The 27,370-nt window shown below is 42.1% G+C and overlaps 3 protein-coding genes across 8 annotated transcripts; 2 read left to right on the top strand and 1 right to left on the bottom strand.

Annotated features, from left to right (window-relative positions):
• The first annotated feature begins 726 nt into the window (after positions 1–726).
• LOC306714325 (RNA-binding protein 4.1-like) lies at positions 727–5,167 on the top strand. 5 transcript variants are annotated; one of them, XM_079184326.1, is made up of 7 exons: positions 727–801; positions 1,283–1,711; positions 1,839–2,489; positions 2,784–3,564; positions 4,169–4,246; positions 4,503–4,585; positions 4,676–5,167. In XM_079184326.1, the coding sequence occupies exons 2-3, from the start codon at positions 1,303–1,305 to the stop codon at positions 2,465–2,467; spliced, it is 1,038 nt and encodes a 345-aa protein (XP_079040452.1). In that variant the 5' UTR covers positions 727–801; positions 1,283–1,302; the 3' UTR covers positions 2,468–2,489; positions 2,784–3,564; positions 4,169–4,246; positions 4,503–4,585; positions 4,676–5,167. The 5 variants fall into 5 exon arrangements, with proteins under 5 accessions (XP_079040452.1, XP_079040450.1, XP_079040451.1 ...); XM_079184324.1 differs by having other exon boundaries at positions 4,169–4,585; XM_079184325.1 differs by having other exon boundaries at positions 2,784–4,246.
• A 1,219-nt stretch (positions 5,168–6,386) lies between these two features.
• Positions 6,387–7,537, bottom strand: tifa (TRAF interacting protein with forkhead associated domain). 2 transcript variants are annotated; one of them, XM_079185052.1, is made up of 2 exons: positions 7,397–7,537; positions 6,387–7,283 (listed from the first exon to the last, which is right to left on the bottom strand). In XM_079185052.1, the coding sequence occupies exon 2, from the start codon at positions 7,215–7,217 to the stop codon at positions 6,630–6,632; it is 588 nt and encodes a 195-aa protein (XP_079041178.1). In that variant the 5' UTR covers positions 7,218–7,283; positions 7,397–7,537; the 3' UTR covers positions 6,387–6,629. The 2 variants fall into 2 exon arrangements, with proteins under 2 accessions (XP_079041178.1, XP_079041179.1); XM_079185053.1 differs by having other exon boundaries at positions 6,387–7,286; positions 7,397–7,488.
• Positions 7,538–8,909: 1,372 nt separating this feature from the next.
• LOC306715002 (RNA-binding protein 4.1-like) lies at positions 8,910–11,500 on the top strand. Its single transcript, XM_079185220.1, has 4 exons — positions 8,910–8,977; positions 9,514–9,931; positions 10,034–10,689; positions 11,090–11,500. Exons 2-3 carry the CDS (start codon positions 9,523–9,525, stop codon positions 10,666–10,668), a joined length of 1,044 nt encoding a protein of 347 aa, XP_079041346.1. The 5' UTR covers positions 8,910–8,977; positions 9,514–9,522; the 3' UTR covers positions 10,669–10,689; positions 11,090–11,500.
• Positions 11,501–27,370: the final 15,870 nt, after the last annotated feature.

Raw genomic sequence — 27,370 nt, 5'->3', positions numbered from 1 at the left:
TTTAATTTTGAGTTGATACGTTCCCATCCTCTGGCAATACTGTACAATTTCTACATTCTGTTTTGGTTGTATTTCTAATAGCATCCTATTAGAATCCAGTAGAGCAGGAATATGCTGTAGCGCTCGTGTATTTTGTGAAGGAGGGCATTCAGTAAAGTGCATTAAGCTGCAGAAACCTAACTTGAAAGACAGGGAGAAGTATCACTTTACCACACTGACCTTCTGTAAGCCAATACCATGTTACAAACGACATTCCAGCTGTTATAATATACACACAGAAATCTAATTATACTTTAAGTGTCATCCCGATTGTCACTCGTTTCTTTCAACCATGCGCTTTTTATTATACAGTGTAAAAGGTAAGTTGTCATTGATTCTCCACTGACTGAATGCACAACTACACGATGGTCCAGTCCTCGCACTTCTTAGGTGCAGTAGATATTTCTGTAACGTGACAAAAGGTAAAGAAAATAAGTACATGGCGTCAATCACATAGATTCACATGTTATGTGGAAGCACAACAAGAAAAATGAAAGCAAGAGAATAAATGACAAATGAAGCTGTTAAAGTTAAAGTTAGAAAAAGTTGAACGCAAACTTTTCGAGCGAGCCGCCATGATGAAACGCCTTTTCCGCATAAAACAACCCTTCGCGTCTTTACCCAATCACAGTCCGTTGGTTTTGAGCGACACGTCAATCCACGAATCAGATTCCTACGTGTTCGCTTCTCGCCAGCTGGTAATCCACTGAACCGTATCCTGTGGAGTTTCGACTTCGTTGTGGCGCCGAACAGAAGCAAGATGTGAGTAGTTTTGTATATAAGCCTTTCTCTCTTCGTCTCTTTCATTGCCACTGTGGTGTCACATGTTTTCAACCGTATCTGCATACAATACCAATGGCTGAATTGAGTTTTAGTTGGTTACGTTCGCACGAGACAAAATGGCTAACTGAGCTAATGCTAGCATGCTAATAGAAACCATTCAAAAGAGACGAGCCTCGCTAGCAGCTCTCTGACCAGGAAGTGAAAACATGAAAACTTCTTCAACTTAAGCTTTTTGAATAAGTTGGCTGTGAGTAAAGTCGTTCAGCGTCTATAACAAAGGTTACAGTTTGATAAGGACAAAGGTTACTATAGTTTATTGTTTTAGCCCGCAGTCGTCTCGATTACAAGCTGTCTATTTCCTGATAATGACGTTACTGATTCACCATTCGCGCTCTCACTGCTTACCTTCTCCTACTACATGGTGGCCTGTGTTGTCTCATGCTGTTTATCCCTTTTTCAGAAAAGTACACTGGAGCAACCATGGTCAAGATCTTCATTGGGAACCTGTCCCAGAACACTGGGAAGGAAGACGTCGAAGCTCTGTTTACCCCGTTTGGCACAGTGACAGAAAGTGCCAAGTTCAAAAACTATGCATTTGTCCATATGGACGACCGAAAGTCAGCCACCAAAGCCATCCGTGAGCTCCATCTCTATAAGCTGGACGGCAGACCCATCAACGTGGAGCCCAGCAGAGGGAAGAACCAGGGCCCCGTGAAGCTCCACATAGCCAACGTAGAAAAGGGCTTCGACGATGAGCTCCGGGAGCTGTTTGAGGAGTACGGCACAGTCAAGGAGTGCGCCATTATCAAGAACTTTGCCTTCGTACACATGGCCAATTCTGACGAGGCCATGGATGCCATAAAGGGCCTGGATAACACAGACTTTCAAGGTACGTACATTTGATATTCTACTCCATGAATGAAAGGATTGGAAGTTTTTTTTTTTTTGGGGGGTGTCCATACTGTTCGTATTCTGCCTTTTTTAGATTTGAGGGACATTGATTTTCTCTCTCTCAGGAAAGCGCATACACGTTCAGGTATCAAAAAGCAGACCCAGAGGTGGGCCCGACGAGGAGGAGGACTATCCGCCTCCGCCAAGCAGAGGCGGCTATTATCCTCCTCGCTACCCAGGGGAGAGGCCCGAGCCTCCCTACAGAGAGCGCATGTCCGCGTACGCTCCTCCGCCGCTGCCTCCGCCGCCCCCTATCCCGAGACGAGCGGCGTATCCCGACCGTGGCTACGGCGACCGAGAAGCCTACGGGATGGTCGATTACTATGAGAAATACAGAGCCCGTCCTTACAGCGCGGGGGGTTACGACGACAGGCGCTCCGGTGCCAACCCCCCTCCTCCGCCTCCTCCCTCGGCCCTGGTCAGGGAACGCCTCGGAATGGGGAGCCATAACCCATACGAGCGCCCCCCACCGGCTCCGCCCTCCTACATGACCAGGGACCGAAGCCCCATCAGAAGAGCCCCCCCTCCGCCCGCGATGTCGGCTGGTAACGGGTACCCCTATGAGCGGTCCCGGCTCTCCCCACTGTCCAGGGCTCCGATGTATGCAGCGCCGATGTACGGGACCCCCCGACCCAGGGACCCCTACTCGGAGGGGGCGCCGCCGCCGCCACCACCTCGATATGCAGGCTATTAGGCCCACGAGGGTGTAATTCAAGGTGAGAACGGAGAGTGGATGGTTCCTGACATAATGAATCACATTAATAAGAAGTAGGCCTGATAACGCATCTAAATATGTACCTAAATTTAATCGATGAGCTGAATTAAGTTGAAATAGAATCACGTTTGAACCCATCACCATCAGCCAGAGCTCTTAATTCCTGCAGATCAATATACGACTTAACATTGCTGATAGAATCCTAATATATTGTTGCTTTAACATCAAAGATCAGCCTTGCGCGAATCCTGACTAAAACCCGCTCCTTGACATGTGTGGTGTGCTCTCTTTCCAGGTTTAGAATATGACAAGATCGTCGTCGTCTGCTGATGTACGTGGCGCTATACATCCCCCTCGTCTATGGCGGATTGCGTTGCGTTCGCCTGAGACTTACCGGAAGATACTGTATTGCAGACAGCCCCATATTTTTAAAAACATGATTCCATGTCTACCGTTCACGTATTTTTCTGAGCTGTTCATGCTTCTTCTGTTCCTCTTGCTTGTTTTATTGTTCAAATCCTTCAAGTGTTTTGCAGAATAGGATGCTGGCTTAGGGACTTAGTGTATTTCAGTGAGACGCAGTACTGTTAACGGCCAAAATCCCTCTGCTCTTCAATCTTTCGAAATAGACATGGCCTCTTTTAAACTGTCATTTCATAACAAGGGAAGTCATTTAAATTAGAAAATATATCGTCTTTGTGAACAAACATTTTTGTGCTCAGACCAAGGTTGATCACACAAATCAAAATACTTTCTAAATAATTAGTATAGAGGCATGACAAAAGTTCCACTGTGGTTTTGTTCTTTTTAAACTTTGTTCTCTTTTCTTGCGAAAATAGACTCTATAGCATCCTTATGTATGATTTTATTTACTTTACAAGTTGCTTTTCATTTGAAGGCTTTTTAATAAACGAATCAAACCAAAAACTCCGTTTTAACTGTCAAATTCTTCCTCGTTGGGTTTAGGCCTTTTTAGTCTGACTCGGCAGGCAGCCGCCATTCACCAGAGCAGACACACTTGGAATACCCAGCCGTTAAACTCTTTACGCACCTCAGCGTTCTCCTCTTGACACATGGTGAGTGATGTTTTTGTGTCCCCTGTTCAGTTCCAGTGAAAATGCTGGAAAAGACGTTCGATCTGTTGTTTGAAACCCCAAAACTACTTTCCATTCAAATCTGGTAATGCTTCACGTTCACCTGAGCGCCCGAGCTTGTGATGCAAAGTGTGTGGGGGGGGGGGACTAAATTTCCAAGCAGCTGTTCCCTGACGTTGACTACGGTTAAATTCATCCCTTCTTCCTCCAGTCACTGAAAGTAGATTTTGATTCTCTGACCCTCCAAAAGTTTCTGCCCCGCGATGGTTCCACACCGCGTCCGCCTGCTGCCGCGCATCGTCCCCGCCTGCCTCTGTCCTCAGCAACCGTTGCCTACCGTGTGTCAAGCCGATCAGTGGTTTTCCTAGAAGTAGAACAAAGATCACCCGAGCTTTGCGACGGCTGAAGTTTCTGTCGTCTTGCGACAATTGTTCTCTAGTCTTGATTTGCATCCTTCATTTCCTCTGTCATTGAGTTCACACTACATATCAGTCCCACTTTCAGTTATTGTCTTGAGTCTCAGCTATATATTTATACCACAAATGGCATGCATTGTTGGTGTTCTTAGTATTTCTGCTCTTTGTAGGTTGTTAGACTCAATGCAGGAGAGGCCCGCTCATGGTAAGTCCTCCTCGGAAGATGTGCAGCATCCAGTGGAACAGAGGTAGGCACACTTTAAACTGGTACAGCAGCACTTACTAATGGATACATGTCTAATGGCTCCCTCTTGTGTTTTTGCATTCATGCTGCAGTGTTCCCATTAAACTATAACTTTTGGTTTCAATATCTGGAAACCTTGACTTTTCTTTTTTTTATATTCGAGCAGCATAAAATGTGTTTTTATTGTTCCATTGTTAATAAGTGATCCTTGGTATGAAGATGTGATGAGTGGGATTGCTGACTCGTCTCTGTGTCTCCAGGTCTCTGCTCTGCCAGCTGTAACCATCGTCTCTGAACGTTACGAGCTGGGAAGAGATGGGACCAGACGTCCCTGTAGTTACAGGTAAAGCAGCACGAGTTCACTATGAAGTCCACAACAGATCTCTCAGTTCTGTGAGCTGGAAGTGAAGGTGTCTTCTGTTTTCGTTTACAGGAAGTGTTTTGTCCCGCAGTGAAAGTTTGGCATCTGGAGGGACTGTCCAGTCCTCTGAAAACCTGCACTGTCGTCTTTTTTTGTCTGCCGTTGATGACACCAAATTATTGGGTTTGATAGAGAGCAGTGAATTCAGATCAGTCCTACAGGTCAGTAGGAGACATCTCAAACTGACGGGGGTCCCTCTACCAACCTGATGAAATTGAGATACGGCTAAACCATGTTAGTTTATTCATGCATGACCTATTTACAAAAAAATTATCTTTATATTTATGTCCATAAACTATTTATGATCCTAAAACATCATAAACTATTTATGATCCTAAAACATCATAAACTTTAGGTTACTGTATAAAGGCAATTACATTGATGGACTTTTGATAAGACTTTTTTAATAAATTGTCATTTTATTTTTAATATAGATACATTTTATACATTGTATTATTCAGTATGAAAAGTTCAAACATGATAAACCTAAATAAATAAACTTTTCTCAAAGTCTGAATTGTCTTGACTCGTTTTATTCAAACTATCTTGCTTTGCCTTTGTTTGTTTTTTTAAAGAATGTAGCACCAAGGTTCTACTTTCCCTCAATTTTGAAAAACGATGGATATACTGACAGAGTTATCACAATGTAAAGTGATTTATCATAATTATCATTCCCAGATCAAATTGGATGTCTTCCATCCTGGACAAGTAAGCAGCTATGGATGGATAGATACTAAAGTTAAAACAAGACGAATGAATCTGTAAATGTCTCAAAGGGAAACTGAAAGGAAGTTCTTCCAGATTTCCAAAGAATAGTGTCCTTTTCTCTGTTCCTGTTTTGGGGGCGGGGGGGATTTTGTTTGCTCACTGAAGTTATTTGAGTTCAAATGAGGCTTCTTCTTTTAAGCACCCTCCCTTCTTGCTGGACCCGAGTTTCGGGAATTCCTGTGTGGAGCGTCGTCACCATGTTGATCAGAGGTCCTGTTATTGGACCGGTCCGACCGCTGCCTGCGTGAAACCCCCACCGTGATACCCGATACGACTCTTGTCCTTCCTGAAGCCTGCTGCTGTTACCGACTACAATAAGAATGCTCGTCTGCTTCCAGGAGGAGATAAAGATCTCCTGTTGCTGCCCTGCTTGTAAATTCTATAAAAGAAGATTAAAGATTGTTCAGTGAGACTGGACTTTGTTCTAAGACTTAAAAAAATAGCAAACGCGTTTTCCCGAAACTGACTCCCATCTGTACATCATGTCATGCTGAAACTGATTAACATAAGTGGCGGAGAGTAACCAAGTACTCAAGTATTGTACTTAAGTACACTGTTGTGGTACTTGTACTTTAGTCGTGCAACGTTACACTTAATTCCACTACGTTTTACTTTTAAATTGACATTTTACTCAACTACATTTATTTGAAAGCTATGGTTACATACGACCAAAAGGAATATTACAATACTGCTTTCAAATGAATGTGCCAGTAATAATAATCCTACATTATATATTTCAACTGGTTATGTTTTATTGTTGCATGGGAGGATTTACTTAAAGGAATACTCGATACATCTTCCAGCGCTGAGTGAGACCGAACGTGCACAAGAGTTTGATGCAGAGAGGTGCATTTTGGTTGAGAACTTTTACCTCAAACTAATCTGAACAAACCTGTTTTTCGAAAAGAAAAACTGATGAACAGCGTTTGACAAAAAGATAATTTAATGTGCTCAAGTTGAAAATGTAGAAACGGAACAGCTTCGAGAAGTTACAGCATTTGCTCTATAAAAGTAGCCGATACATCAAGATCACAGCTTTTTGATCGATAGACACGGAGTAATATATATACGGTATATATGCAAAATAGTGCTATGATTTCACATTACAAAGAGGGATTCATCCTCTAATGGAACAACGACACAGTAACCACAGTATCGCTTCAGATGCAAGCCAATGAGAAAGTAAAAAGTCACAACATCACGAATAACACGTCTCATCAGTCTCAAGGGGGCCAAGTAGGCCGACTCTGAGTTCTGCTGGGAAACTGTTCATCACACATGAGCCTGTCTCCACCACGGGTGTCATACTGGGCACGCCTGTGCACGTCTCCCTGGACGGAGGCACTGACAGCACCTCAAAGTCCACCTCGAAGCTCCCCTTGGCCTCGCCGGACTCACGGATGATCAGCATCTCATACTCCCCGAAGCGGACCAGGGCCTTGTCTGGGAGATCCGTCCTCTCCAGGTAGCCCAGCTCGGAGCTGTTCACCGACAGCCGCCCCCTCTGGCTCAGGTTCTGGATGGTGAACAGCATGTCTGGGCTCTGCGGCGTGCGGTAGGCGTGGACGGCCAGCTGTTTGCGGGACACCCGGATGTCGACCAGGGCGAAGGTGCAGGCCTGGGCGTCACGTCCCAGCCTGAGGGGGTCATCCGCCGAGTGTCTGCTCCTGGTCCCCAGAGGAAGCAGCCCGTAAAGGCCCTTACAGCTCTGCTGGGGGTGATGAAGCTTGATGTGGAGGGACGTCAGCAGGTCCTCCTCTGTCTCCATCGTCTGGGACACATTCATCACGGAAGAAAAAGCTCCTGACGAAATCAGGACCAGATTGACCTGTTGACCTTCAGTGATGAAAGGCTGCTGGGACAAGCGAAGAACATATTAGGAATGCAGTGAGACGATGTCTGCTACCAGTCCAAACTAATGTAAAGAAACACATTACTTGCTGCTGTGAGATGCATGTGTCTTACCTGAATGTTGAGGTTCTACTTTAATGTCGAAGACGCTTTGACTCCGTCCACAGATAGATAACACACAGCGAATCACTCAGAGGAGACTAACTAACGGTGCTGCTGCCGAGAGAGACTTCCTTTAGCTGCTCTTTGTTTTCAAGCTGCCGTCTTTCTCTTCTGAGTTTCGTCACTCTCACAAGACCCAGCGCGATGCTGCCTTCACGTGCAAATCTGGAAAGAGAAAATCACGGTTGAAAATTGTGTCTGGGGAAAAGCGGTTGTGAAAAGAGGGGCACAAAATATGGATTTTAATTTAATGTTGTTAACAGAATGTGAACATTGAATTTCTGTCCAACACGTTTAGCCATTTCGTCACTCTAGTAGCACATTTGCTACTGAAACACTAACGCAACTACAAGTTATGTGGACCACCAGCTCAATTCACATATATTTTTGGCAAATACAATTGAAACAATTCACTCCATAGCTCATTGGCTACACTTAAGTGTATCAATCAATCAGTTAACAGACAAATAACGATTACTTAGATTATAAATGAATCGTCTTTTATTGGGCTAAACGGCAACAATTAACCTTTCAAACTTTTGAAAGGGAATTAGCTGATTTATCTGTTTTGTATCATTTGAAGTGAATACATTTGAGGTTCAGGCTGTTCGGACTGAAAGAGTGAGCTAATATGCAGATCCAACCCTGAGTTCTGATTAAATTATGCAGATTTCATCATTCTCTGGTGTTTAATACACTACTTGTTGATTACAATGCTAATTTTTTGAGTGCACTAATCAAAAACATCGCTGTTCTCTAACATACAATTTTAAGATCAGCGCTTGAATGTAGCATTACGACACAGAAAATTCCGCGAATGATGCAACATGAAAGAGAAAGGAAGACTGCAGTTTCAGTTTATATACATGGTCAACCTTTTTCTTACCACATAAGCAGATTTAAATAAATAAATAAATAAAACTAGTGTTAACACAGGGCGATTGATTACCAGAAGTTATTTCTAACTTCCATTCCTTTAGTTTCAGTGAATGATTAACAACATCACTTACTATTGTCACTCTGACAATAAACTAGGGCATAATATGTTTTATTGGCTCGTTCTTAACTATATAATACATACAGAATTAGGGAAACGTATATGTGACGTATAGTCATTCGATAGGCACAGGGTAGACAATTTGTGGCTAAAATCCATAGCATGGTATCCATATCGTAATAATGCTGATTCGGTAGTACAACTTTTATTGACAATGTCCATTAAACGACAGTGGGTGGCGGTGTTGTTATAGGTTGCTTGTGGTCCACATAAATACGAGAAAACAGACGAAGAAGAAGGAATCTCCCGCCCCACTCTGCCTCGCGATTGGCTTACCCTGATGTATTTACCCTGAACCTAACCAATCTAACCGAGGAAGGCAACGAGTTCTAGCCAATCAGAGGCAGAGTAGGGCGGGTCTTTGATTATAGCAGTAGGGTAGGATTTCGGAGAAAAAACTAAGCGGAAGTAGAATCGGTGTAAGGAAAACTCTGGAAAGCGGTTTGAATTATTTGTTGAGGCCGCCCGATATAAAGGTAACCTTAAATGTACACACCTGTGTGTTGATATATACAATTAGCTGCAATAAAAAAAACGTAACATACTAACCTGTGAATATGTTATTCCGCTCACCGATATACGTTAGTATGGACAGCGGTGCTTTGTGTGATGGCGTGGCTCCACTGCCAAGCTAACAGCTAGCACGAGCTAATTAGCTTAACCAAGGTCTGGGAATCCCACAAATTAGCATTATAGCGATAATAACAATCGAAAGGTTTTGATATCAAAATAATTTAACGTTTGATAACTTGTGTTAAAATCCGTGAATTGAGGCTAGTTACCTGTAGCGTTAGTTAAACTGACGTCCGCCATTTTGCAATGAACGGGCCCGTTTAATTCACAGACGGGACTCCAGTATCAGAGAAAAGGATTTAGGTATACAGTTAGCCATTATTTCACTTTATACCACAGCGCTGAATGTTCAGAAATTGTGGGTGCAATTGTTTAATATGTTCGTTTTTACTCTCCCCATCCCTACATATTCAATGTTCTCTCATTTGCTCTGAAACAGATCTTTACGATGGTGAAGATCTTTGTGGGAAACCTGCCCCGAGAGGCAGACCAGGAGGAAATCAAGGCACTCTTTACCGAGCACGGCACAGTCACAGAATGTGCCATCATCAAGAACTACGCCTTCATCCACATGGATGACCGCAAGGCCGCCACCAAAGCCATTAAGACGTTGCACCTATACAAGCTTCACGGCACACCGATCAATGTGGAGGCCAGCCACGGGAAGAACCAGGGTTCAGTCAAACTGCACGTAGCTAACGTAGAAAAGGGCGCTGACGACGAGCTCCGTGCTCTCTTTGAAGAGTACGGCTCAGTCACAGAGTCGGCTGTAGTCAAGAATTTTGCTTTTGTACACATGTCCAACTCTGACGAGGCCATGGATGCCATCAAGGGCCTGGACAATACTGAATTTCAAGGTAAGAAAGGTTCATGAAGTACAATAAGTAAAGCTGTGGTTGTGGTCCTTTTAACTTATTAAACCAATTTTTTTTAATCTGTATTTTCTTTTTTGTATTTAGGCAAACGCATCCATGTCCAGATTTCTAAGAGCCGTCCCAGACACGATGAGCGCGATGACTACCCCCCGCCTCCTCCCCCAGACAGGGGAGGCTATTGGCCCCCTCGCTACCCGGGAGAGAGGCATGAGCCTCCCCCGCCCAGCTACATGAGAGGCCGCCTCAGCCATATGCCCCCAGGTTACCCCGCCCCTCCTCTGCCACCCCCTCCCCCTAGACGAGCAGTTTATCCCGAACGTCCCTACGAGGGTGAGAGGGAGCGGTACGGCGTGGTAGATTACTATGAGAAGTACAGAGCCCGTCCGTATGGCATGGCCGCCTACGAGGACCAACGTGCCGGCGCCCCTCCTCCTCCCCCTCCCCCCTCAGCCGTCGTCCGAGATCGTCTTATGCCCTCGTCGCTTGACCCGTATGAGCGTCGTCCCCTCCCACCACCCCCGTCCTCGTACTACGCCCGTGATCGCAGTCCCCTAAGGAGGGTGCCCAGCGCGCCAATGCCGCCCGCTAATAATGGCTACTCCTACGAGCGCTCTCGACTCTCTCCGGTTTCCCGGGTCCCGGGATACGGAGTTCCACGCGCCAGGGACCCCTACGCAGAACGGCTGCCTCCGCCACCACCTGCACGCTACGCTTATTAAGCAAGGCCCAGGCACGTGAAGGTGAGAATAGGTCTGAGGTAGACTGGTGTTCATATCTTCTCTGAAACTGCCATTCGTCCCTGTCAAGGCAGAGGCAGCTTGTCACTTGTCCTGCACGGTCCAGCTGTTGTGGGGGAAAAACAAGGTTTGAAAAAGCATGCGTACGAAGTGCTATTCAACAAAGTTGTAAATGCGTTGGCGATGCACGCCTGTGCACTCACCTGGAGTTCAGCTAAACTTAAGGAAATAATATTAATTATAAATGTGTGGCGTAATCCGACAAATACAAGCTTTCGACCCTGGGACCTCTGGCTGAACGGGACTCGATGCAGAACTCCACAAGCAGATAGTTGAGATGGAACAACGTGCTTTGCATCAACAGTTGCAGACAGTTCATTTGTGTCATTTGCTCTTTTTTCAGGATCGTCGTCAACTGCGTCGCCGCTCGCCGCCTCCTGATGCACGTGACACTATCCTCTCCCTGTCTGTGGCTGAGCGCGTTGCGTTCCACTGCGATGCTCACAGGAGGAACCGAATTACCGACGCCCACGTCTGTTTTTTGTTTTTATTAATTTGGGACAGTTTTCACTCGTTCCCCCCTCCCCCCCCTGGTTGTTTTAGTTTGTCATTGTGCTGTAGAATTTTTTTATGCTTGACGTCTGAATTAGGCGTTTTTTTTATTTTGTACATTTACGTAAAAAAAAAAAAAATTAGTGTACTGATGTTGTGTGTGACCTTAGAAAGCTGATCACTTCAGCAGCAGTCTAGGCGATACTTGTGACTGTAGACTTAACTGAACTAAATCATGGTATTAAATCTAATCTGCACGTTGGTTCCATTGTGACGCTTTCCCATCGAAAACAAAACCGCCATGTGGCGTTACTGTGAAAATCCAAACTGCTAAGACGTATGGGTTTGACAAATGTAGAAAGTAGCCGTTAATAGGACGGTTACCGCAAAGCGTTCTCATGTACCTGTCCATTGTCGAACTTGTTTTTAATAAACGGATTTGTGCAGTAATGTTGTTCTCGGATGTGCCCAAAATCATGCCCAGCGCTAAAAACCCTCATCAGTGTAACCGCTTGAATTGAATCGAACACTCTTAACATCTTCGAAAGGATCATCGCCTATATTAAATCATTATACGTTTATTTGTGATATCTCGTACAACAAACTAGTTAAAATCGTTGCGCTGATCTAAAAAAACATCTCTCCTGGTCTTGTCTGGAATGCTCCAGCTTTCCTCATTCCCCAGCGCACCGTTTAACTTTTCCCCTTTTTAGTGCCAAAATTGAGACTGGCTCACATTAGGGCTTAAGTGAAGAAGGGCGCAACACAGTCCTGCCATTCTCCACCAGGTGAGGTTGTATAACTGGGACTAGTTTATCTTGACTCGGGGGTGAGATGACATCAAAGGCTGCTGGAGACCTTCAGAGTGAACAGGTAAGTCGAGGGCCTCAAGGACCACTGAAGCAGGAAGTACTACAGACAGCGCACGCTCACATTTACCTTTCTAGATTAATAGTCGACACACAGCTATCCACGCAGCTGTATGTATATATGTATATATATATGTGTATATATATATATGTATACACATATATATGTATGTATATATATGTATATGTGTATATATATATATATATATGCACACTGCTGTGTTTGACTCCAGCAGGCTTTAAGAGAAGCAGTCAGGATCGCTTGGTTTGACTCTTAAGAGTTTGACTGAACAGACCTGACAAACAGAAGTACATTCTACACTTTGTCTTGCAGACATACATTTATAAACTGTTGTAAAACATGAAATTATTATATAAACTGATTTTACACAAAGAACTTCAGTACTTTGCATTGACTTGTTGTTTTGGAAGTTGACCTGTATGAATAAAATGTTTCAATCACTAACGCAGTGTCCCTGTCCACTACTGTACTGCCAATGACTGATATGTAATGACTGTATTCACAATGTTACTTCAGTATAAATATATGAACTTGAAAGCAGGGTCACGGTAGATCTGGAGGGTGGATGACACTGGTTATGATTTAATTGTAAAACACTGCAAAATGAGGTTTTTGTAGTCCTAGCCCAGGCTTGAATACACGTACTTCTAACACCCACCTTGAAACAGAAGCACATGGAGACGTCCCTCAGCTTAGGATCAGTTAACGTTTGAGTTTCAGTGCTCTTAATGGAAAATACTTTTTCTTTTTGTCGACACCTTAACATGTTTTCTAAAAAAACATGTATTTCTGATGGCAGGCCTTTTTAGAGAAATATATATGTACTTATTTATTTTTTGTAAATATAGTGTTCTGTCCGGGTGGAGTTTGGTCTCCATTGAAACCGTTTTACTTTCATTCTTCCTAATCTACAGACGGTGATGTGAAGATGTTATTCTGGCCCGATGAGAGCATTAATGTGTGGCTTTAGTAGTTTACCACATGAGACTCTCGCCCCACTAGCTGGATTACATGACGTTTATAGAGAGCTGATGTTTGGTCAAGGTATGTGTAGTCCAGAAAAACATGTCTGTTTATTGAGTTATGGCATGTTAACACTATATGGATATATATCCATATGTATATTCTACAAGGGTACAGACTTCAACATAACACCGGTCTTTGAAAAACTTTAAGCAGGGCATCAATACCTACGCGTGACCTCGATACTGCATGCATGAGCACTATCAGCTGAGCTCCCCGTCACTCACTCCACTGCTGCAGACCTCCATTCAAGTGATTGTATCACCTTCTGACAATCAAACATGTGAGGGGAGAAAAGATATACAGGACTGTCTCAGAAAATTAGAATATTGTGATAATCCCCATACGTGTGATTTAGTTTACTGAACCAAGCTGAGTGTTTTTCAAGGCTCAGGAAACCCTTGCAGGTGTTTCGAGTTAATTAGACGATTCAAGTGATTAGTTGAATACCCTACTAGTATACTTTTTCATGATATTCTAATATTTAGAGATAGGATATTTGAGTTTTCTTAAGCTGTAAGCCATAATCAGCAATATTAAAAGAATAAAAGGCTTGCAATATTTCAGTTGATTTGTAATGAATCCAGAATGCATGACATTTTTGTTTTTTTAATTGCATTACACAAAATAAAGAACTTTATCACAATATTCTAATTTTCTGAGACAGTCCTGTATATATATATACCACCATGAAACTTCACAGTTTATAACTTACACTGAGAGAATCAGTTTTTGTTCTACAAGTTTTCTGAAATTTTATATAAACAAATGCAAATGATGTATTATCTTGTAAAATATGTGCTAGTTTGCGTACACTTCCAGAACTGAAATATGAAGGTTAGATGAAGCCAGGTTCTACATTCTAGTTTCATTTTGTTGACATATTCATATAAAGTCAAAAGATTTTACAGAACAAATTTCTTTTCATCACTTCATGAATCAGAAAATACAGTTAACAGCCATAAAAGAAATATTTGTTGGTGCTGCAATAAAATTTTCTATACATCAGACTGAATTATACATGAAGAAACCCCTCTTGAGAATACAGACAGGAATGAAAGTGGAGAGTTTGGAGTATTTATAGAGATTTATTACGAGAAAAAAACTCATTTTAAGAAAACAGCCTTTATATATATTTGATATATGTATTTAAGAAATAGAACACCATACAACTTTACCAGTTGATTTTTTACATTAAGACAATTATTTATTGTATTACAAGGTTTCTTAGAATGTATGTGTAAATATTCAAATGATGGATTATTTAGGAGAAATCTACAGACTCAAAAAGACAAAGTAGTAAAATAAAAACCTAAATGTGTCTTTTGGATGTTTTCGTTCCACCAGTCTAAAAGAAAACATGTAATAGAAGCAAAATAGCCCAAAATGTCAATATTGACCAGAACATGAAAAACAATATTTTTGCCTGAATTGTCCCCACTTCAAAAAGAAAAGAAAAATAAACTAAATAAATCTTAATCTGGAAAATGTTACTCGTAATGTATTGGGCCAAACCCAGAGGTCAGAAAGGTCAACGGCCTTGATAAAACATGGACATGAAAATGAGCATTTGAGGTAAAGTGTGGCCGTCACTTACATCGTGAAAGTGGGAATGGCTGCATTTGAGGCTGTGCAGCGTCTCCTCACCCATTTCAGAGGTTGAGAGCTCTCACGCTCCAGATCCAGACACACACACCGTTACTATGGTGATGTACTGTGTGGTACACACTGCGCTATCTCTTCCTGTCAAATAAATGATGTGTTCCTGTTTAAGATATGCCAATTTAATCAGATGGATTTTTTTTTTTTTTATATGGTTGAGATGACGGCTACACTTCCCCATCTAACTGTCACCATAAGAGAATCTAGACGGAACGGATGAAGAAGTGTATGAGCATGAATAATCAGCATGAATGTCAAAGTCAAAGTCTTCTACGGTCTTTGTGACTTTGGCACTATGATAATAAAACATCAGTTCCAGGTGCTTCCTGAGTCTATCTGGTGGTTGAATAGATAGTATTTGTCTCCTCTTCATTCTCTGATGCAGGCCGGTGGTTTCTGGTCGTTTTTGGATGAAAAGTCACTGCTGCGTAGTTCAGCTCCTCTGAGCCCTGGTTCTGTGAATAAGAGATAAAGACAGTGTCACGATCTGACGAATGATTTGAAGTGACTGTGGCGCCTGCTGATGTACAAGAAACTCTGAGAACGAAGCGTAATATACGTCACCTTTGTCCATCGTGGATTCTGTTCTTCAACACGAGCTGAACGACAGAAACAATCTTGTGGTCAATTCAAAATGACTTGCTGTTGATGCATTTTGGTAAATAGGAAGTTGTGAAAAAAAAGGATGGATGTGAAAATGCAATAAAGTTGAGAACAATTGTACCTTTCTGAAGCTTTTTCACTTTAACAGCCAGACCAATGATGACCGTAACAAGGAGAACAGTCAGACCGGCCAGGGTCACACTCACCAGCTTTGCTATTCCATCAAACGCTTCTAGAAGAAAGATCATTCAGTTAGTTATTATCCCTTAAAGACTTGAGACCTGGTTACAATCAAGGAAGAATTAAAAAAAATGTAAACTGTCAATCACTATATCAATACTATGAATTTCACCAAAATGAAATGTGAAGTTGATAGTTCTCTTTTAAAATGCCACTTCAATCAAAAACAGACCAAACATTACAACAATCTTACCTTGAACCTCTAAATATGTTACATTAAAAATAACCGGGTTTTTGCCGAGGTAGTATCCACAGAAATACAGTCCAGAGTCAGATGAATTCACTTGTTTGATTTTGAGGAAAACAGTAGAGAGGTTGGATCGCATTTCAAAATTTCCATTTCTAAATCCATCACAGAATGTAACATTCTCAAGAGGCTCGTACATGAAGGAGATGGAGCGGAGCTGGCATCCCTTGGCCACTCTGAACCAGAATATCTGACTAAGAGAAGTTGAAAAGTTGGAGCACAGCAGTGTGACTTCTCCACCAGCCTGGACCTCCACAGTCTGACACTCAGAACCTGAAACAGAAAGAGACAACAAGAGATTTACTCTGAATTAAACAAAAGGAACATGAACATTTCCTTTAAATAAACCTATAAATCAGCAAACAGTTTCAATTCCAGTGGTTTAAAGTTACCAACATTATAAATGCAGTTGTACTCACTGAAGCTGCAGAGACTTAAAGCTGTTATCAAGATAAAGTTCTTCATGGTGCGTGTGACTGAAGCTCTGCAACATCTGTAACTGAACTGTGCTCCAGTAAGGCTGCTTTCAACGTAAAGAGGCGGGTGTTTATCATAAAGACCATCAGACTTCTAAGACGTAGCTCAACATTCTGGCCTTCTGTCTGTGAGAGACGTCACATTTTCTGTGGTCTACAGATGCAGACTTGAGTGGTTTACCATAAATGCTAAAAATAAAATGTTTCTTTTGCACTTCTTAAAGTTACTGTGAGAAACTTTTAACTGGTCATGAAACAGTTCCAATTCCGGTGGTTTAAAGTTACCAACGTTATAAATGCAGTTGTACTCACAGAAGCTGCAGAGACTTAAAGCTGTTATCAAGGTAAAGTTCTTCATGGTGCGTGTGACTGAAGACCATCAGACTTCTAAGACGTCTCATGAATGAAAGATACGTGTTTGTATCTGTATCGGAAGCTCAACATTCTCGCCTTGTCTGTGAGAAACGTCACATCTACAGATGCAGACTTGAGTGGTTTAACATAAATGCTCAAAATAAAATGTTTGTTTTGCATGTCTTAAAGTTACTGTGAGAAACTTTTAACTGGCCATGAAAGAGTTTCAATATAATACTGATGCTTCTATATGACACATAAGTCATTCTTGGTACTTGTCATCGGAGCCACCGGGTCGGATTCCACACAAAATCAGATGAAATCATGCAGGTTCACCAGAAACTCCCTCTGCTCAGACTCCAGCGGGACGCCGGCAGCAACCAGCCCACAGCGGAGGCCCAGACCGCATGGGCCCACTGTGGGGCATGGAGGCACGGGAGAACCAGAACCAGGACTGAGAGGGTCCGACTGTCAGACCCTGCTGCAGTAAAATGAGAGCTTTTCTAAAGGGACTCTGGTTCTCTGAAACACGACCACTTACGTCCACAGGGAACGCCAAAATCAACACAAAAGGAAAGTTCCTGGTAGTAGCTTTAAGTTTCCAATAAAACTGCAGTTTGTCTGTGAAGATGTGTGATAGTCAGTCTGTACATATTTACAGCATGGGATCACTGAGCTGATGATTATCATCATCATGGTGCTGCTGACGTGACGTCCAACGGCCGACACACATTACTCAAATTGAAAAGGCCGTAGGCCAGTATTGATTCAGACAAAGTTGGCAACTGACGGAGAAAAAATGCATCAACCTTTTTGCTGAAAGTTATAAAGGTGTCTTCAAATGTTGCAAAATGGCATCAACAACAAACATGAGATGGAGACAAAAACGATTTACTTTAATTATTATTTCACAAACAAGGACCACGCCAATAACAGTATGAGTTTCGAGAGGTTTATTGCGTAATGGAATGATTGTTAGATTTAAGAAGCGGAAAGGGTCGAGGGATGAATAGATATAGGGTAGGGGTAGAGGGATGAAGGGATGTGGAGTAGGGATGAAGAGATGAAGGGATGTGGGGTAGGGGTAGAGGGATGTAGGGTAGGGATGAAGAAATGAAGGGATGTAAGGAAGAAGAAACAAGGAGGGTTTGTCGAAAGGAGGTTAGGCAATTGATTGGGGGACCGTTGATGTCCGGGGGCTGGCGGGAATGGGGGGAATGGAGACTGTAGGGTGGGGGCCGTCTCTTCGGAAGCTCTGGTGGTGCAGAGTCCCCAAAGATAGCTTCATGAAGACAGATGACGATGGGCGTTTCTGGTGTCATTCAGGTTGAAACGAATGTATGAGAGGTACGCGGGGGAAGACCAACGACCAAGTATCTTGTGGAAGTGGTTGGAATTCCTTGACTTGAAGCGGTGGAGTTCCACTCGGAGTCTAGCTTCTGGCAGCATAAAGAACACGAGTCTCCACCTCCCTCTCTGATGCAGGCCTCCGGTTCCTTGTTGTTGAGGACAAACTCAGTGCTGCATCTTTCTGCTCACCACAGTCCAGATTCTGTAAAGAGTGAACTCATGTTTTTACACGTGTCAAATAGCTGCGTTTGTGACAAAAACAAACCAGCACCTCTCAAGTGTTGAAGCACATCACAGTAAACCATAACAGTTGATTCACCTCACGCTGCTGTGGACTCTGTTCTTCATTGGCAGCTGAATGAAAGAGACGATACGTTTGATCTTAATTCACAATCCTTTCCTCAAACTGTAAAGCAGTGCTGTAGTTCTTCATCATACTGAGACACTAATGCAGAATATATACAAGCAATCAACCAAAATCAAGAGATCCAGTAGCTCTCATGAAGTACCTGTCTGAAGCTTCCTGACTTTAACAGCCAGACCAATGATGACCGTAACAAGGACAACAGTCAGACTGGCCAGGGTCACACTCACCAGCTTTGTCGCTTCAACAAGAAAGATCATTCAGTTAGTTATTAAAGACTTGAGACCTGGTTACAATCAAAATGGTTCTAACTGAATTTAGTTGAACAGTTTTACCTTTAAACGTTTGATAGTTTGCACAATGATAAAAGTCTTTAAGGGAATCTTACTTTTACACATGCTGTCCCCGTCATCGTGTGGCTCTCCACTGCCTGTTAATGGAATGAAGAGATCAGGCTCTAATGTGTCAGATTTACATCAAAATTACATTTAATAAGACTCTGAACATTTAACCTGTAAGTGTTTGAGATCTGATTCATATTAATGGACAAAAATGCACGGCAGATTTTTTTTATATGAAGGAGGAAGAATTAAAAAAAATGCAAACTATCAATTACTATATCAATACTATGAATTTCACCAAAATGAAATGTGAAGTTGATAGTTCTCTTTTAAAATGCCACTTCAATCAAAAACAGACCAAACATTACAACAATCTTACCTTGAACCTCTAAATATGTTGCATTAAAAATAACCGGGTTTTTGCCGAGGTAGTATCCACAGAAATACAGTCCAGAGTCAGATGAATTCACTTGTTTGATTTTGAGGAAAACAGTAGAGAGGTTGGATCGCATTTCATAATTTCCATTTCTAAATCCATCAGAGAATTTAACATTCTCAAGAGGCTCGTACATAAAGGAGATGGAGCGGAGCTGGCATCCCTTGGCCACTCTGAACCAGAATATCTGACTAAGAGAAGTTGAAAAGTTGGAGCACAGCAGTGTGACTTCTCCACCAGCCTGGACCTCCACAGTCTGACACTCAGAACCTGAAACAGAAAGAGACAACAAGAGATTTACTCTGAATTAAACAAAAGGAACATGAATATTTCCTTTAAATAAACCTATAAATCAGCAAAACAGTTTCAATTCCAGTGATTTAAAGTTACCAACGTTATAAATGCAGTTGTACTCACTGAAGCTGCAGAGACTTAAAGCTGTTATCAAGATAAAGTTCTTCATGGTGCGTGTGACTGAAGCTCTGCAACATCTGTAACTGAACTGTTCTCCAGTAAGGCTGCTTTCAATGTAAAGAGGCGGGTGTTTATCATAAAGACCATCAGACTTCTAAGACGTAGCTCAACATTCTGGCCTTCTGTCTGTCTGTGAGAAACGTCACATTTTCTGTGGTCTACAGATGCAGACTTGAGTGGTTTACCATAAATGCAAAAAATAAAATGTTTGTTTTGCACGTCTTAAAGTTACTGTGAGAAACTTTTAACTGGTCATGAAACAGTTTCAATTCCGGTGGTTTAAAGTTACCAACGTTATAAATGCAGTTGTACTCACAGAAGCTGCAGAGACTTAAAGCTGTTATCAAGGTAAAGTTCTTCATGGTGCGTGTGACTGAAGCTCTGCAACATCTGCAACTGAACTGTGCTCCAGTAAGGCTGCTTTCAACGTAAAGAGGCGGGGCGTGTCTTTTAGTTTTCCATCCTGCTGATCAAACTGACCACATTAATGCTTTCAGGAAATCAAACAATGTTGGCTATTAATATTATTATTATGTTATCCTTCAGACCAAGTGTCAAATCCAATCCCTTCACCCAAGATTGAAGACGCACACTACTGTTATTAGTCTTGACCTTAGAATGGACCTCAACCGTACAATAGCTCTGAGGTTGTCGATAATTGTAATGCGATAAATATTGTCTGCACAGCATCTACTGAAAAACAGCATGCAAGCTACAAATACTGAGGTAATGGTCAACATCGTTATGGTGAAAGAATACAATTATCTGTGTGTAGTTACACATCCAATCTAGAGGGAAACTTTCTTCCAAACAACATTTGACCAAATATGCTGATGAGTCTTGCTGTTGAGGTTCTGCCTCCCCAGCAGGTTTAAAGTTCCTTCCTTCAACCACAGGCAGACGCTGCATGACACATCAGCATGGCTGCTGTAAGGGCCTATAGATGAGAAAGCAGCTGTTTTAGGGCGGGGCTACCTTGTGATTGACAGGTCTCTACCACTGCATTGTCCGGTCTGGGAGTTGTCCGTGTTTTCTTCTTACAACTTTAACCCTTTCAGTGTGTTTTCAGTTCATGAAGTTAAATGTAACATTTTGGTCGCCTTAAAAATGTCTCAGTCAGCGTTTGGTTCTGGTTCCAAAAAAACAATTTGTGACCTCACGGTGAGTACAAACATACAAGAAAGAGAAAAATACATGTATCAACCAATCTTATGAATATAATGTATATTTTTTATATCAGAATGCAACAGATTGAATTCACAATTGCAATATTAAGTTTCCACATTGACGTTTTGCTGAATCTCTTCGTCTATTAGACAGAAGAAAGTCAGCCAGTGCTCACGGTCTCGTTTCCGATTTTATTCTTACAGATCTTTGAGTAAACAGACTTCATCATCTTCACCTCAGTGGCTCTCAGACCACACTGTTCCTGTCAATCCACTGACGTGTACCTCACTACATCTAGCTATCATCTATCTGGACAGTCACACAAGAATAACAAGACAGTGAGGCGTGATATTAAAAGCACATGTTTAATTTTATTTGTGACATTTCTTTCAACAAGAACAAAACTCCTCCCATCCACCGCAAAAGAACACAACAGCAGTTTAATATAAGAGCATCAGTTCCACTCGGAGTCTAGCTGCTGGCAGCATAAAGAACACGAGTCTCCACCTCCCTCTCTGATGCAGGCCTCCGGTTCCTTGTTGTTGAGGACAAACTCAGTGCTGCATCTTTCTGCTCACCACAGTCCAGATTCTGTAAAGAGTGAACTCATGTTTTTACACATGTCAAATAGCTGCGTTTGTGACAAAAACAAACCAGCACCTCTCAAGTGTTGAAGCACATCACAGTAAACCATAAAAGTTGATTCACCTCACGCTGCTGTGGACTCTGTTCTTCATTGGCAGCTGAATGAAAGAGACGATACGCTTGATCTTAATTTACAATCCTTTCCTCAAACTGTAAAGCAGTGCTGTAGTTCTTCATCACACTGAGACACTAATGCAGAATATATACAAGCAATCAACCAAAATCAAGAGATCCAGTAGCTCTCATGAAGTACCTGTCTGAAGCTTCCTGACTTTAACAGCCAGACCAATGATGACCGTAACAAGGAGAACAGTCAGACTGGCCAGGGTCACACTCACCAGCTTTGTCGCTTCAACAAGAAAGATCATTCAGGTAGTTATTAAAGACTTGAGACCTGGTTACAATCAAAATGGTTCTAACTGCATTTAGTTGAACAGTTTTACCTTTAAACGTTTGATAGTTTGCACAATGATAAAAGTCTTTAAGGGAATCTTACTTTTACACATGCTGTCCCCGTCATCGTGTGACTCTCCACTGCCTGTTAATGGAATGAAGAGATCAGGCTCTAATGTGTCAGATTTACATGAAAATTCTTTTTAAACATTTTGGAATATAAGCAGAAAAAGACTTAACCAAACAACGGCTATCAAAAGACGCAAAAGACTTTAGAATGACCTTACCTTCAACATTTAAATGTATCATATTGAAAGTTAGATCCCCAGCAGCATAGAATCCACAGAAATACAGTCCAGAGTCAGATAAATCCACTTCTTTGATTTTGAGAGAGAGAGTGGTGATGTTGGTTGTCATTTCAAATGTTTCATTTCCAAATCCCTCACAGTATGAAACTTTGGTAAGAGAGTTGAACATAACAGAGATGCAGCTGGCCTTGGATCTGTTCACCAGTCTGAACCAGAATGTCATAGCATCATATGTGGAAATGTTGGCAGACAGCAGTGTGACTTCTCCACCAGCCTGGACCTCCACAGTCTGACACTGTGACACTGAGACAACAAGAGATTTACTCTCAATTAAACACAAGGAACAGGAACATTTCCTTTTAATTTGAAAAGGTGAATAGTCTCAATTCCGGTGTTTTAAAGTTACCAACGTTATAAATGCAGTTGTACTCACAGAAGCTGCAGAGACTTAAAGCTGTTATCAAGATAAAGTTCTTCATGGTGCGTGTGACTGAAGCTCTGTAATGTCCACAACTGAACTGTGCTCCAGTAAGGCTGCTTTCAACGTAAAGAGGCGGGGCGTGTCTTTTAGTTTTCCATCCTGCTGATCAAACTGACCACATTAATGCTTTCAGGAAATCAAACAATGTTGGCTATTAATATTATTATTATGTTATCCTTCAGACCAAGTGTCAAATCCAATCCCTTCACCCAAGATTGAAGACGCACACTACTGTTATTAGTCTTGACCTTAGAATGGACCTCAACCGTACAATAGCTCTGAGGTTGTCGATAATTGTAATGCGATAAATATTGTCTGCACAGCATCTACTGAAAAACAGCATGCAAGCTACAAATACTGAGGTAATGGTCAACATCGTTATGGTGAAAGAATACAATTATCTGTGTGTAGTTACACATCCAATCTAGAGGGAAACTTCTGCCTCCCCAGCAGGTTTAAAGTTCCTTCCTTCAACCACAGGCAGACGCTGCTCGCAATTTAAAAAAAGGTGTCACTTCCTGCTAGTGTGAACCCACCATTTCTAAAAACAGCCACTTAGCCTTTGATGCTGTTGGACCCTGAATTTCCTGTACAATGCCAAGCTTCAGACCAAGAATCACAAGTCTGACCCTTTCAACTTGCTGCCTGCCTATAGGACTGCATAGTTGTCCAGGGCCAAACTTGGCAGACGCTGACCACATCTTGAGATATAAGACGCCAACGTCGCTTATAGTAGTCATCCTGTTGTTCAGTTCAGTGCGCGTTCGTGGCGTGGCCGTTTTCTTGGCCCCTCCCCTGGCCCCCGCCCTGTCAACGACATCCTCCACTAGTCCCGCCCCCGCTGCTGCACAGTCCGCTTGCTCATTCAAAGTTTCTTAATATTGGAAGTGTCCAAATTGCACCAAATTCACCACTGTTCATCGTTGGACCCCCAACAATTTCCCTGCCAAGTGTGAAGTAGATAAGAACGATCCTCACACTTACCCTCAGACAGGCAGACAGACAGACAGCGATTCCTTGCTTTATAGTTACAAAACAAGCTCAAGGAAATACTTCTCTCCTGCAGTACACCTTGAAGACTCTCCTACACTCGGCCAGGTAAACTTTCCCCAATGTGTGGATCTACGTGACAGTAACGTCTCGGGCAGCATGGGGGAAAGGCCCAAGAATAACCTCAGGGCCCCCAATCGACTGATTGTGGCTTCTCCTAACCACATCCCCTGTCTAAGGCAGGAGGGATTCCACTCTGAATCAGATGATCTGTACTAGACACTGCAGCAGAGATGTGGAACCTCAGCTCAACAGTAAGGGTTGCCCACTTGCCGAGGGGGCAAGTCAAATGTCACGTCGGGCTAGTAAATCTTGCAAAAAAGAATAAAGCTCATTGTTTTATCCGGAGCCGTTAATGGAGACGTGGCCTCCCTTCCCTGCAGTGGGCCCAGCAATACGGCCTGGGTCTCCAGCAGTGTGGTGTCGGTGTTGGGCAGGCGGAGCAGTGAGGCGACGCTCTTTTCATGGCCGGAGAAGGAGACACTGCTGCAGGGCGCTGAGCTCTCTACCTCCTGTCTTCCTGCAAACAAGTGATGCGTACCTCACTCCCTCCGCCACTGTTGCAGACCTCCATCTAACTCCCGCTATAAGAGACTCGGGACACGCTGCTGCTCCGTACAAAACTAAACATATAGAAAGAGGTAATTAACAGCTCTTTATTGCAAAATCATATATTTTGGGCAAGAGTGTTTATTCCTCTCACCAACAAGCCATACAAAAGCTCCAAAGCATGTTCATGTGATATATCAGTTCCAGTTGCGTCCAGAGTCTTATCTGGTGGCAGCATAAATCACATTCGGCTCTGGCGCTCTTCTTTTTCTTTTTTCTTTTGTTTGAAAAGTCACTGCTGCGTAGTTCAGGTCATCAGAGCCCAGATTCTGTGAGAAAAGTATTTACTGTGTTAATGTGGTGACTTGACATGATTCTAATTTCCACAATATAGCTCACAGATGCTGGATTTTTGAGGCCGATACCCATTTTGATAGTTAAACAATATAATTTTATGAAAAGATATGAATAACAGGCTGTTGATAAGACTCCCTTAGATGTATTCTTTAAAGGATTGTGACGATGTATGAGGACATTTCACAGCTGAAAGCTACATTTGTTGGTGCTATCACAAACTATAAAAGCGAAACAGCTAATAAAATACTTCAAACCTAAATTTAGCATTTCTGCAATGCCACTTCTTGTTATACTTATGGGCCCATACAACTATATACAAATACACCATTATTTTAGGGATAAGCTAATATTAGCCGATACAATAAAGTCCCGGCTGTTTTTCGATTAGGTTCATTTGAAAAAAAATAAAAAAGTATTGTATTCACCTCTCGTTGCTCTGGATTCTGTTCTTCTTCATTAGCTGAGAGACAGAAACAAAACATCTGCTCATTTCATTGTCTTTGTTGAACCAGGAGTTTAGACATTTTCCAGCGTATTGACTCAGCTTAAAGAGAATTTTCAGTTGCAACAAAACCTAACAAAGAGTACCTTTCTGAAGCTTCCTGTTTCTAACAACCAGACCGATGACGACCATTACAAGGAGAACAGTCAGACCGGCCAGGATCGCATTCGTCAGCTTTGTCGCTTCAACAAGAAAGATCATTCAGTTAGTCTCTATTTTCCCTTTAAAGGATCGAGACCTGGTTACAATCAAAATGCTCCTAACAGAATTTAGCTCAACAGTTTTACCTTTAAACATTTGATAGTTTGCACAACGATAAAACTCTTTAAGAGAATCTTACTTTTACACATGCTGTCCCCGTCATCGTGTGGCTCTCCACTGCCTGTTAATGGGATGAAGAGATCAGGCTCTAATGTGTCAGATTTACATGAAAATTCTTTTTAAACATTTTGGAATATAAGCAGAAAAAGACTGAACCAAACAACGGCTATCAAAAGATGCAAACAACTTTAGAATGACCTTACCTTCAACATTTAAATGTATCACATTGAAAGTTAGATGCCCAGCAGTATAAAATCCACAGAAATACAGTCCAGAGTCAGATAAATCCACTTCTTTGATTGTGAGAGAGAGAGTGGTGATGTTGGTTGTCATTTCAAATTTTTCATTTCCAAATCCCTCACAGTAGAAAGCTTTGGTAAGAGAGGTGAACATAACAGAGATGCAGCTGGCCTTGGATCTGTTCACCAGTCTGAACCAGAATGTCATAGAATCATATGTGGAAATGTTGGCAGACAGCAGTGTGACTTCTCCACCAGCCTGGACCTCCACAGTCTGACACTGTGACACTGAGACAACAAGAGATTTACTCTCAATTAAACACAAGGAACAGGAACATTTCCTTTAAATACACTTTTGAATAGGTTAATAGTCTCAATTCCGGTGGTATAAAGTTACCAACGTTATAAATGCAGTTGTACTCACTGAAGCTGCAGAGACTTAAAGCTGTTATCAAGGTAAAGTTCTTCATGGTGCGTGTGACTGAAGCTCTGCAACATCTGCAACTGAACTGTTCTCCAGTAAGGCTGCTTTCAACGTAAAGAGGCGGGGCGTGTCTTTTAGTTTTCCATCCTGCTGATCAAACTGACCACATTAATGCTTTCAGGAAAATAGTGTTGATGCAAACGAAAATGTCACAAAATGTCATGACATCCTAAATATCTTCACACCAAATTACATAAAATATAGTGATATAGATAAGATCAAGGATTCACACAACCTCATCTAAAAGCTGAGATGTGTCAAAGGTAATGCTTCAGAGCATCTCGACACTCTTTGAGGAAATAACAAGTTAACATGTTAATGCCTGGCAGTATTTAGATGGATGATGTTATTTCCCACTGAAGGGAATATGTACAGTATGTGCTGTAGTCAAGCCAGATGATGAATTGGAAGCACAGTCCACCTGAGCCCCTGAAAGTAGCTGCCACACACTGTGGCTGGGATTTGGCGAGGATCCTGTAGAGGCCACATGTCATGCTTTAGTAATGGACGCTGCGCTCTGTGAATGCTGTGTTTGGATGCTGATATTCCCTAGAAACATTTGCGGATGGTGCTTGCGATGCTACAGCGGCCATGCCATTGTTGAAAGTACCCTGCTTATTTGGCCGTGGATGGATGAACTAGGTGTGTATTATGGTGTTATAGTATATAATGGTCAGTGTTGTTCTATGGACTGGTGATTACATGTTATAGTTCATCAATTACACCAGGGTCATAAAGACAAGGAGACATTGTGCAGTTGTGTTGGGGCAATAAATAGTGCAATCAGCCTTTGCCATTGATTCAGAATGCCACCCGGTAATATTGTTCTGTCTTTAAATGATATATTTCCTTGAAAAGGCATTCCCATCTCTGTCATGGTTTTCTTTTTTGGGTAACCGTCTGTAGCAATCTATGACAAAATGATTTGCTTATTCTAATTCAATTATAACACTAGAAATGAACTAACATCTTTTCAATTAAATGAATAAGTTCTTGTTTTCTTTGGTATTTTGTCATATACTGACATGCAATGATAACTGCTGGCTAGTATGTATGTTGACGTTGTTGTATACAGTAGTACGGTAACTAGTTTCGTAGCAAAATCTGTGTGTGTGCTTCTTAACTAGTAACTAGTGTGCACTGGGGCCACTGCATTACACATATCCTCCAATAAT

The sequence above is a fragment of the Pholis gunnellus genome (genome assembly GCF_910591455.1).
Source record: "Pholis gunnellus genome assembly, chromosome: 23".
NCBI classification, from domain to species: Eukaryota; Metazoa; Chordata; class Actinopteri; order Perciformes; family Pholidae; genus Pholis; species Pholis gunnellus.
Note: the sequence above shows the minus strand (reverse complement) of the source record. Positions and strands in the feature narration are given on the sequence as shown.

Coding starts and splice junctions, on each gene's coding strand:
- LOC306714325 (XM_079184327.1), top strand. CDS start 1,303: ATGGTCAAGATCTTCATTGGGAACCTGTCCCAGAACACTGGGAAGGAA. Junction 1,712..1,838: donor GGATAACACAGACTTTCAAG/GTACGTACATTT, acceptor TCTCTCTCTCAG/GAAAGCGCATACACGTTCAG.
- tifa (XM_079185052.1), bottom strand. CDS start 7,217: ATGAATGTGTCCCAGACGATGGAGACAGAGGAGGACCTGCTGACGTCC.
- LOC306715002 (XM_079185220.1), top strand. CDS start 9,523: ATGGTGAAGATCTTTGTGGGAAACCTGCCCCGAGAGGCAGACCAGGAG. Junction 9,932..10,033: donor GGACAATACTGAATTTCAAG/GTAAGAAAGGTT, acceptor TTTTGTATTTAG/GCAAACGCATCCATGTCCAG.